This window comes from Quercus suber, unplaced genomic scaffold, assembly GCF_002906115.3.
Source record: "Quercus suber isolate HL8 unplaced genomic scaffold, Cork oak 2.0 scaffold_643, whole genome shotgun sequence".
NCBI classification, from domain to species: domain Eukaryota; kingdom Viridiplantae; phylum Streptophyta; class Magnoliopsida; order Fagales; family Fagaceae; genus Quercus; species Quercus suber.
The window spans coordinates 259,808-271,978 of record NW_027070084.1 but is presented as its reverse complement, the minus strand read 5'-3'; the positions used below and the strand labels follow the sequence as shown (position 1 = coordinate 271,978).

General features: G+C 38.9%; 1 protein-coding gene across 1 annotated transcript; it reads left to right on the top strand.

Annotated features, from left to right (window-relative positions):
- Positions 1 to 4,888: 4,888 nt before the first annotated feature.
- On the top strand, positions 4,889 to 11,540 carry LOC112026581 (receptor-like protein kinase FERONIA). Its single transcript, XM_024059271.2, has 3 exons — positions 4,889 to 6,216; positions 9,169 to 9,265; positions 9,834 to 11,540. The coding sequence occupies exon 3, from the start codon at positions 9,986 to 9,988 to the stop codon at positions 11,033 to 11,035; it is 1,050 nt and encodes a 349-aa protein (XP_023915039.1). The 5' UTR covers positions 4,889 to 6,216; positions 9,169 to 9,265; positions 9,834 to 9,985; the 3' UTR covers positions 11,036 to 11,540.
- The last annotated feature ends 631 nt before the right edge of the window (positions 11,541 to 12,171 follow it).

Genomic DNA, 12,171 nt, shown 5'->3' with positions numbered 1-12,171 from the left:
AAGGTTGGTGGAAACCTTTGGCCTGAAGGGCAAATGCATAGTTTTGGAGAGACAATTAACAAATGTTGTTTGAGGGACTTGGGCTTCATTGGGGCTGAGTTTACGTGGAGTAAGAGGCTGGGTTCGTGGGGATGGGTCCGTGAAAGACTGGATAGGGCATTTGTGTCCTCTAACTGGGTGTCTCTATTTCCAAAAGTCAGGGTGCACCACATGGCTGCCTCCACATTAGACCATTATGTGTTGGTCCTGAAGAATGCGTGTACTAGACAAAGATCTTTCCGAAGGAAAAAACTGTTCAAGTTTGAATCCATGTGGTTGAGAGATGAAAGATGCAAGGATGTAGTGAAGGAGGTGTGGGAGAGAGGCCAAGTTATTAACTCTGAGCACCCGTTTACTCAATGCTTGGAGGAATGCAGGTCGTCTCTATCCTCATGGAATAAAAGCACGTTTGGGCACGTTGGCAGGAGAATAGCAGTACTACAGACAAAACTTCAATGGATGGAAGAGAGGAACAGTGGAGATGTAAACATGGATGAAATGCATGAGGTCAAATCAAAGCTAAACAGAATGCAATTAGTGGAAGAGGACATGTGGCATCAAAGATCACGAAACTGTTGGCTGAAGGCAGGTGACCGTGACACTTCTTTCTTTCATACAAAAGCCTCTAATAGACATCAATACAACTCAATCAGCAAGATCAGGGGGTTAAATGAGGTATGGCTAGAGGATGAAGAAACGATTGGAAGCACCTTTGTGGAGTACTTTAAGCAACTATTTACATCGTCTTAACCTACTGTCAGTGACGAACTCCTTGCAGCAGTACGCACCAAAGTAACAAATAGGATGAATTCCACTCTCTTGCAGGAATTTCAAGCTCATGAAGTGGAGAAAGCATTGAAGCAGATGCACTTGATGAAAGCACCAGGACCTGACAGTATGCCCCCTTTATTCTATCAACATTTCTGGCCTATTGTGAATCCCATTGTCATAAAAACTGTCTTGGATTTTCTTAATCATGATATTGTTCCTCCAAAATTTCATGAGACCCACATTGTACTTATTCCCAAAACAAAGAATCCAGAACGTGTGACAGATTATAGACCGATCAGTTTGTGTAACGTGGCTTACAAGCTTGCATCGAAGACTGTGGCAAACCGGTTGAAGGTGGTCTTGTAGGATATAATATGTGAGAATCAGAGTGCATTTGTAACAGAAAGGCTCATCACGGATAATCTGTTAGTGGCACATGAACTAATGAATCATATTAACCGGAAGAAGAAAGGAAAAATTAGAGAGATGGCTCTGAAGCTAGACATGAGTAAGGCGTTTGACCGGGTAGAGTGGGAGTGCTTGAAGCTAATTATGGCTAAATTTGGATTCCATGTAGATTGGATTAAGCTGATCATGAGATGTGTTTCCTCAATGACATATGCAGTACATATAAATGGGCATCCGTGGGGTCAGATTGTTCCAACGCGTAGGCTACGTCTAGGGGATCTGTTATCTCCATATCTGTTTCTAATTTGTGTGGAGGGTCTTTTCGGCATTGCTGCACAACGCAGTCCAAAATAAAGCCCTAAGGGGAGTTGTTGCTTCAGCTAGGGGTCTAAGGATCTCACATCTATTTTTCGCTAATGATAGCTTGATTTTTGGAAGAGCCATAGTTAGAAAAGGTGCCGAAATACAAAGAGTGTTATAGGTATATGAGCTGTCTTCCGGTCAACAGCTGAACAGAAATGAAACTTCCCTTTTCTTCAGCCACAACACGGATATGGGTACGAAAGAGACAATAAAAGCAATGTTTGGTGGACAAGTAATTCGACCTCATGAATCCTACCTTGGTCTGCCATCCCTAATAGGAAAGTCGAAGTGTAACACTTTTGCACACTTGAAACAGCGGGTTGCAAATAAGCTAGCAAGTTGGAAAGAGAAACTACTCACCAATGCGGGGAAAGAGGTGCTGATAAAGGCCGTTGCTCAAGTTGTTCCTTCCTACACAATGTCATGTTTTAAGCTACCCATTTCTTTGTATGAGGAGCTGATTAGGATGGTGAGGTAGTTTTGGTGGGGTCAAGTGAAAGAAGAAAAGAAAGTGGCATGGATGAGTTGGGATAAGATGTGTTTACCAAAGTAGAAAGGAGGAATGGGTTTTAGGAATTTGAAGACTTTCAACTTGGCATTGTTGGCCAAACAGGGATGGAGACTCCAAACAAACACCTCATCTCTATTTTACCGAGTCTATAAAGCTAAGTGCTTCCCAAGGTGTGATTTTATAGAAGCAGCTATTGGTTGTCAACCCTTTTATGCATGGAGAAGCCTTATGGCAGTTCAAGACTTGGTCAGACGAGGAATAAGATGGCAGTGGGGGATGGGGAGCGAATCCGAGTCTGGAAAGACAAATGGCTTCCAAACCCAAGCACATACAAGGTGGTGACTCCGCAAAACTTGGACTCTGGGCTAACTTGGGTACGTGAACTAATTGAAGAAGACATAATGGAATGGAGGGCTGACCTAATTCGCCAAAATTTCATGCCCCAAGATGTGGAAGCAATACTAAGCATTCCCCATAGCGCAAACGGAGCCCGGGATAGACTAATATGGGCAAGAACCAAAAACGGCAAATTCTCAATGCGGAGTGCCTATAAAATGGCCCAAGAAGGAATGTGGGGTAAACGAGGAGCAGAGCCCTCTAATCCGACAATCTTGAGAGTGATTTGGAGACATATATGGGAAATGAACATACCAAACAAGCTTAAACACTTTGCGTGGAAGGCTTGCAAGAACATATTGGCCACCAAGGAGAACTTAAAAAGGAGGAATATTACCAATGACAGTGTGTGTGAAGCCTGTGAGAAACATTCGAAGTCCATATGTCATATTTTCAGGTTTTGTGACAAAGCCAAGGAAGTGTAGGAATCAAGCAAGGTAGCATTACCCTTTGAGATCAGGCCCTCGTGGGACTTTATAGATGTTGTATGGCACCTACAGAAAAGGAAAGATCAAAACCCAGGATTGTTGGAACGTATAGTAGCCATCTGCTGGGGGATTTGGAAAAATAGAAATGAGGTGGTTCATGGAGGCAAGGGTAAGGCAGGAAGGGCGATCATTAGAAGCTCCCTATTAACTTTGGAGGAATTCCAAATTGCAAACGAGGTCCCATAAAGGACTAGAGTATGTGCTCTTGAGGTGGTCAAGTGGCTCCCTCCAAGATCGGGTTGGTACAAAGTGAATGTAGATAGTGCCGTGTTCTCCAAAAGAAAATAGGTAGGAGTTGGTGTGGTGATACGTGACAATGTGGGAGAGGTGGTTGCTGCTTTAAGCAAGAAAATGGTCTTGCCGCTCGGCGCACTCAAGATAGAAGCTAAGGCACTGGAGGAAGGAGTTCAATTCGCAAGAGACGTTGGTGTTAGAGATGTGATCTTTGAGAGTGATTCTTTGAACATCTACAATTCGGTCCAGGGTCTAAGTGAGCCACCATCCTCGGTTCAGAACATAGTTGTTGGAATTCTTCGTCAAGTTCACTGCTCTAGGACTTATGAATTTACTCACACTAGAAGACAAGGGAATGTCCTTGCCCATTTACTAGCTCAGCACACTGCTACTGTGGATGACTTTAGTGCATGGCTTGAGGAACGTCCAAGCCAAATTGTGCATGCATGTGCACATGATGTATGTACTTTATTGACTTCTGAATAAAAAAGTTTTTCTTACAAAAAAAAAAAATTTTTTTTTTTTGAGAGGGGACATTTCTGTCATCGTCGCCGGGGGTAAGGGGCCACTCCTTACTGCATCATTTCAAGCTGGTTGGTATGAAAGGCATTTCAGAGTGTATATCAAAGTTATTAAGGACGTCCGGGAAGAGAAGGTCAGACGAAACAAACCGATCTTATTCAGCTCTTCCATGCTGTCGATTTTCACTGACTGAGATCAAGACAGCTACCAATAACTTCGATGATAATTTAGTAATTGGTTGTTGGGATGGCTGGAAAGCATACAAGGGGTTTATTGATCACCCTGCCTTCAGCGTTGCAATAAGGCGTGTGAATATCGATTCAAGGGAGGGTTTTCATGATTTTATGAAGGATGTGGTGCTAGTTTACCACATACGCCACCCTAACCTCCTCCCTTTTATCGGATATTGTCTCGCTAAACGACATGGGTTCCTTGTCTACGAGTTCATGGTCAATTCAAGCCTCATGAGACACCTAAATGACACTAACCCCGATCCCAATCCCAATTCGATCCTGTGGAAACGGAGACTACAGATTTGCGTTGGAGTGGCGCGTGGGCTGCACTACCTTCACATTGGGCTGAAGCATACTATCGTCCACAGTAGCGTTGACCCAGGCTGGCTCAACAATTTTGGAGGCGGCAAAAATTTTAAGCGACTTTTTTATATTTAAATATTAATCAAATAATATATATATTGAATTTTTTATTTAATGAGAAAATATTTATAGATAAATAAAACAAAATTTATAATTAAAAATGATAATTTAACTAAAAATAAAATTTAAAGTATAGAACAATAGAACTTGGTTATTGCAATTTTTTTAAAGCCGTGACCACTTTAAAATCTAAACATGTACAAATAAAAATTAATTTAATATATGATTTAATAAATTAGTGTCACTATAATACTCGCACTGTGTAGCCTGTGGTGCTGTGTGCCTGTGCAGCAATGCAGAGCCCAGCGTCCAGCCTGTACGCTGTCATCCTATGGCTAAGTTTTAAAGCAAAAATCGTCTCCTATCATGGCAGAAAAAGGTCCTATCATAGCAAAAAACGTGTCCCATGATGGAACTCGCATCAAATAATTGTACAGTGAAATAAACTAAAAATATATATATAACTTAAGTTGAATAAATGGAAGAGTCATCATCTTCATTTTCGGAAAGGCAAAGGAAGGAAGAAGATTACCTCTGGTAGCTGTGAATTGAAGGGAATCAAAAAAAAAAAAAATTCAAGCTAGACTGATTGAGTGAGTTTATGAAAAAGGATCAAGAATCAAGATGAAGATGAAGAAAAGAAAGGTAAGAAGATAGATAGAGAGGCAGAGAGATGAGAGATTTTTTTTTTTTTTTTTGAATTTATAATATATATTTTAGCATATTTCAAGATAATTATGTTGTATTATTAATGAATTTGTCTGGTATTAATTTTGATTTGAGCATATTTCAAGGGTGAGTTAATAAATTTGTCTGTTAAAATTTAATTTTATTAGCTGAAGTTTGACTATTTTTGTTTTTTCTCTTTTTAATCTTTTGCATTTTAGAATATAATGGGACCTTTTTAATACATTTTATTGACCAATAAAAGTGCTTAAATTTTTTTTAATTAAAATATATAAATAAATATATTATATATATAATTTTTTTTACAAGTGGTGGTTTTTTTTTATTTGAGAGGCTTAGGCAAATGCATCACTTGCATCAGATATTAAGCCGGCCCTGCGTTGACCCAACCAATATTCTGTTGGACGCGAAATGGGAGGCCAAGTTGTCATATTTTGGGTTGTCCAAGATGGGTCCCCCAAGTTTGTCAAAGGCTTTGATTAGGATCGAAACTGATAAAGTTGTGGGTACTTACGGTTACATGGATCAAGAGTATGTCATGTTCGGGAAGCTAAACAATAAATCCGACGTCTACTCTTTTGGTGTGGTACTGCTGCAACTACTCAGTGGAATAACACCAAGTCCATTTGCAGTACCAATGGATCTGGTTGGGTTGGCCCGAAAATGCAAACGAGAAGGGACCATCAATAAGATAATTGATACGTATCTGATGGGGAAGATAGCTCCGGAGTGTTTTATGGTATAGGTTGACATTGCCACTTCTTGTGTGCGAAATCAAGGCGAACGTCGAGCCACCATAGGTGAAGTGCAGGTACGCCTTGAATGTGCATTGGAGCTACAAGAGAGCTCATATGGTGCTGCTGGTGACTGTAACTATTGTATTGATGAATATACCTGTAATGATTCTTCCGAAGACACTTCACCAATTGATATGGTGTAGGAATTAGCTTCAGAGAGCACCAAATCTGCTGAAGAGTTGTCCTTGGACACTGCCATGCCAAACGGTCAAACATAATTAACTACAAGCAATTCACAAGTGGGCGTGTTTCAATTCACAACGGTCATCTCGTTTAGTACATTAGAATATTTAGTGGTCTTCCTAGATATTCTAATTCTGAAATTCAACTCCCCTTCGACAACAGTATGTGCTATTGCTTTTTTTTTTTTTTTTTTTTTAAATAAAATTTTTAAAGTGATTATTTTGGGGACTTTTATTCAAACTTGCCCACTTGGGATAATTAATCAATTGTTCAATTGTAATTTACTTAGTTTGTCTAGGGTGTAATTTTTTGGTGGATTCATATTCCGATATGTTTCTCTTTCAATCCCATTTTGGAATAGACATACCATGTGTTTGACAAAATGTTTCACTCACTCTTGCATTAGTTTAAAGTGGACTTCATGGTTTGTGCGTTTTGGTTTTAGTTGCCTTGTCATCTCATTTTTCTCATGTGCATTTAGGCTTACTAGGCCATCAACATCTTTTACAATTTAGTACCGTAAAACTTTCCATAGTCAAAACCCAATTTACAGCATTGGAATATTTAGTAGTCTTCCTAAATAGAAATGTTTTATGCATTAAGTCTTTTGTATTAATAATAATATATGTCTATAACTAATCGGGTTTTCAAAAAAAAAAAAAAAAATCAGTTTTAACTTCAAATTTTTAATGGTTGAGATACTCTAGATGGTCTAGATAATATGTTTTATAACTTATTTGTGGTAATGCGGATGCAGATTTTTATTTGATTCTTTGTTTAGCCACTTGAGGGAAGAAACAGTTAAGTTAAGCCAATTTGAAGACTTGACTACCTTCTTGTTATTCATGAGCCACTAACATCAGGGTATCGCATATATTTATAATGTGATTGTTCTTTTAAGTAATTTAAAAAAAAAAAAAAAAAAAATTCTGATATACTACAGCACAGTTCACCAATCTAGTGACTAAATCTCTAACTACAACTCTCTAATCGTATCATACTTGATCACATAAAACTTTTTTTCGTTGACTAGTGTTTGCTGTTGTACAATATACTAGAAAACATGGAAAGCATTTTCCACCAAAACAAATGGAGTGTAACTGTCGAAAAATGTGATGAGCTAACAGAAAATAGAAACCTGATATATCCAACTCTAAGATAAAGCTTTTGCTTTTTGTTGAAAGCTTTTGTTCTCATAACTGATCCGTATCTGATGGTGATCAATATAATTATCCCATTGTTGAATATACCGGTAGTCCGGTAGTGCTTCTCCACCTGAATCTGAGGAGTCTATATTCAGGATTCAGATAGCACCACATAAGCTAATTTGTCTTTGGACACCACCATGGAAAACCCAAATGGCCAATCATTAATCACAAACAATTATCAAACTGTCAAAATCACATTTCTAGAGACAGGGGTGCTCTCCATTTCAAATTTAGGAGAAACCAAAATGAGGGCATAGTGGCTGAGTCGTTTTTGCACTACTTTAGGAGCAGAACTTGGATGTTTGTCAGCGATATCACTGCCACGGTATGAAGACCTTTATGGGAGCGTGTGCTCTTGTTTTGGGTAATAGATCTGATTTTAATTTTGTTAGATTTTTATGTTTGAAGTTTTTACGGTGATGGATGCTATTCATAGATTGATATACACGACTTTGTTTGCATTTGTAAGCCTGAATTAACATTTGCAACAGTCACATCATTCTCAACATTTTTTTTTTGGGTCAGTCTTATTCACTTGCTTTCAAATTACTGTTTTTCTTCTTCCAAAGACCCGCAGATTCTCTGTTTCTTCGGGGTGAAGTTGAGCTCTGCAATTTATCACAAGTTGCCTTTAGATCATTTCCACATTTATGTTGCAAGATAGATTAGGGGCCTTTCATTTTTTGCAATGGTGATAGACGGATAGTCTTGAGTTGTATGGCACTAGTGTGCCTTTTTCCGCCCAAGAGCCCACTTCGACAGCACCAACACTATGTAATTGCCTTTATGCTGCAAAATACTTGAGATGGTCATAAATTGGTTCAATATTTTACCGTGGGATCCCCAATTGATCATTGGTCAAACTGCCCAAGGTCTTTTACATTTATCAGTAAAATTGATTTTCCATCGGTTTTCCTAAGTCACCAACTGAACTACAGTGCTGGATGTCAACCAACCAAGCTGTACCAAACTCAAGTACCATCAGTGCAGTGCACCGGTTTGTGAATTTCAAGAGCAACCGAAAAGGCCAAGAAAACCAAGATCAGCACAGATTGCAGAGATTTAAAATGGGATGACAGATATTGATGGAGATATGCAATAGGACGGTGATCTCTAGTGACTGGATGTGAGTGGAGAGGAGAGAGCATAGAAAATCGGTTCACAAAACTCAAAAGACAAGGGAGAAAATAAAAAAGATGAACATCAAAGAAAATGTGTGTGTGTGTGTGTGTGTGTGTGTGTGTATATATATATATATATATTTTTTTTTATGCCATCGAACCTGAACAAGGAAGAGGATTCCCTTGAACCACCTCTTGGACTAGACCATAGATATATGACCTCAGCTGCCAGAAGGCCAGAACCATGTATTAACTATTAAAGTAATCCAAGAGAATTTCTAATTGAATTGAACCAACTCATTTCAAAATTCAAACACGTTGGTCGGGGACAGGGCCGGCCCTCCCCTGAGGCGAGTTAGCCAATTGCCTTAAGGCCGCAAGTGGAAGGGCGCAGTAGAAAAAAAAAATTTAGAAACGAAGGGGCAGTAAAAAAAAAAAAAAAAAAAAAATTCTTAGTTTCAGATGAATTACAAAAATCTGACACATCTTTTTACCAAAAAAACAAAAATTTTGATAAATTCGTTTAAACATTGGTTCTAAACAAAATTATTGTCCAAAAATACCATTATTATCCTTTAAACAAAACAAAAACCAACCAAATCAACTACAAATCCGGAGATTAACCACTAAACAATCACAAACCAAAACAAATAAAACAATTCAAAACCCTAAAAATTTTACCATTCCTAAAAATTTTACCTTTCTCTCTGCTCTCTGCCTCTCTCTGTCTCTCATTCTCTGATTCATTTCTCTCCACTGTTCTCACTTCTCATCTGCTCAACAGCTCAAGCAAGGCAGCAAGCTTCCTCCGCCTGGACGGCTGGACTGCTCTCCGACCTCCGCCTCTCTCAACGGCTCTCCGCCTCTGTTCAGCCGTTCAGGTATAAAGTCTTTGACTTGGCTTTCTTTTTTTTTTTTTTTGGTGAAAATGACTTGGCTTTCTCTTCCTTGGTTCTTGTTAAGGTAATAAGATTGGGCCCTGATTTTGTTTATCAGTTTTGGGCCTTCAAGTTTTTTTTTTTTTTAATAAAGTCTGCGGTTTTTTTTTTTTTTTTTCTTGGGTTATAGATAGGATTTGTTTTGTGTTTTTGCGTGGGTGGGTCTTGTTAATAAGCCTAGTGTTATGGTTGTCCTTCAATTTTTATTATGCTTGCGCATAATTTTTGTTTTTTAATTTTAATCTTGTGTTTTATATATATATATATATATTTTTTTTTAAAGGTTATATATATTTTAATTAATGGTAATATATTAAATAAGACTTTATTTATGCAGTAGATTAGGATGTTTGACTGTTTGGGAGGAAAAATTGGTTTACTAGACCTATTGAACCTACTATTGAATCGATATCATATTTATTTTTTTATTTTTTTCTCTTTCTGAACATAAACATCAATCCGGACCCATAATTTTGGAAACTGGCTGAAATCAATATGTTCAATTTGGCAGCTTTTCTTGGTTTGCTTGGTGTCATGAACACCCGTTTCTATTTCGAAGTTATAAAAGCATTACATTGAATCTAATCAATCATCTCCGTGTCAAAGCTGCTACTTTCCACTCCATTGAATCCGATAATTCTTTTGTCGTCAAGCTCTTAGTGTATGACCGAAGCGTCAATGGAAGCTATTTCGCAGTATTTTTCAAAGTTATTAAGGACGTCCGGGAAGAGAGCAAAACAATCTTTACTTCTTCCAGAGGGATTATGCCGGAGATTTTCACTCGCTGAGATCAAGATAGCTACCAATAACTTCGATGATGATTCAGTAATTGGTGAGGCAGCTTTTGGCAAAATATATAAGGGATTTATTTGTGACTGTACCGTAAGCGTTGCAATAAAGCGTCGTAATTGGATGTTAGGACAGGGTGTCAAAGAGTTTGGGACGGAGTTAGTGTTGCTTGGCCAGCTACGCCACCCGAACCTCGTCAATCTCATCGGATATTGTACTGACGAACAAGAGATGATCCTAGTTTATGAGTTCATAGTAGGTGGATCCCTCGACAGACACCTCCTCCACCAGGACCAACATGATCCCCTTCCGTGGAAACGAAGACTACAGATTTGCATTGGAGTGGCGCGTGGACTGCACTACCTTCACACTGGAGTTAAGCATACTATAATCTACCGCGACGTGAAGTTGACAAACATTTTATTGGGTGAGAACTGGAAGGCCAAGCTGGCAGGTTTCGGCTTGTGCAAGAAGGGTCCCCCGAGTTTGTCAAAGGCTTTAATTAGGATTGATTCTGAAGTGAAGGGTACTGTTGGATACCTGGATCCCGCTTATCTTCGAACGAGTCAGCTGACCGATAAAACTGACGTCTACTGTTTCGGTGTGGTACTGTTTGAAGTGCTCTGTGCGAGAAGATCAGTGGACATGGAATCAGAGAGAGAACAGAGTATGGCCGTCTGGGCTCCAGCATGCGTAGAAGATGGCACCATTAATCAGATTATTGATCCCTATCTGATAGGGAGGATAGCTCCAGAGTGTTTCAAGATATACGTGAACATTGGAACTTCTTGCCTGCGAGAAGACGATATGGAACGTCCCTCGATTGGTGAAGTGGAGGTAGGCCTTGAACACGCACTGGAGCTGCAAGAGTGTGCAGATGCTGCGATGAGGAAGGATGATGTGGATGCTGGTAGTGATCAATGATTCAATATACCTATACCATTGTTAAATTAAATATACTTGTAAGCGCTTCTATTCCTGAGGAATGGGCCGACTTGTTCCTGGGCACCGCCATGCCAAGCGGCTCAATTAACAAACAATTATCAAATTCGCATTTGGATAGGGGTCTTCTCCACTTCAAAGTCTGTTTCAAGGTTTGGTGGGTAAGAATGGATTGTTTATCAGTGATATGGCTGCCACGGCTGGTGTGGAGGTCTTCCTTTGGGTTTTGGGAAATTGGTCTGATTTTAGTTTTGTTAGAAATTTATGTTCAATGGTAGTTAGATCAAGTTTTCACGGTAATGGATGCTACGCAGTATTCATAGATTGATGTACATGACTTTCTTTGTATTTTGTAAGCTTAAATTAACAATCACAATAATTTCAACCGTTGTTGACTTTTTTTTTTGTAAAACGTTTTGACTTGGAGAAGGCCTGTAAAAGTCTTATTCACTTGCTTTCCAAATTCAAATGGTTCTTTTTCTGAAAATCCTATTTCAAAGATACCGTATTCTCTGTTCTTCATGATAAAGTTGAGCCTTGAATTTATCACAATTTAGATCAATTCCACATTTATGCTGCAAGATAGGTTAACCATTAGCGGCCCATGTTTGTTGCAATGGTTGATCCGTAGATGGTCATGAGTTGTAAGGCACAAGTGCCTTTTCCTCCCAAGATGTCACTTTGGTCGGACCAACACACAGTAATAGCCCTTCTGCTGCAGTTTACTTGAGGTTGGTCATAAATTAGTTCTCAGTATTTACTATGGGGATCCCTGCTTGTTTATTCATCAAACTGCTCAAGGTCTTTTACACTTACCAGTCAAACTGATTTGCTCATGAAGTGCATTGAACGTTTTCTTTGTAAGAGTAGTCATTGGTGAATATGATGCTTCCAAAAAAGAAAATAGATATCTCAAATCTTTTTCTCTTTCTTTAGGTTTTTCTTTACGATATTGTATTATTGTACACCATTCATGCAAATATGTGCAATTGTACACTACATGAAGAGTGAATGTAAATGAGGGAGTAAAAGGCCAAACCTGAAAGTCTGAAACTACACCAACAGATAGAGCGCAAAAAACAGAAGCATGGAACAGGAGACAAAACATACTAGGAAAT

Excerpts from the sequence above, each read along its gene's own strand:
- LOC112026581 (XM_024059271.2), top strand. The coding sequence starts at position 9,986 with ATGACCGAAGCGTCAATGGAAGCTATTTCGCAGTATTTTTCAAAGTTA.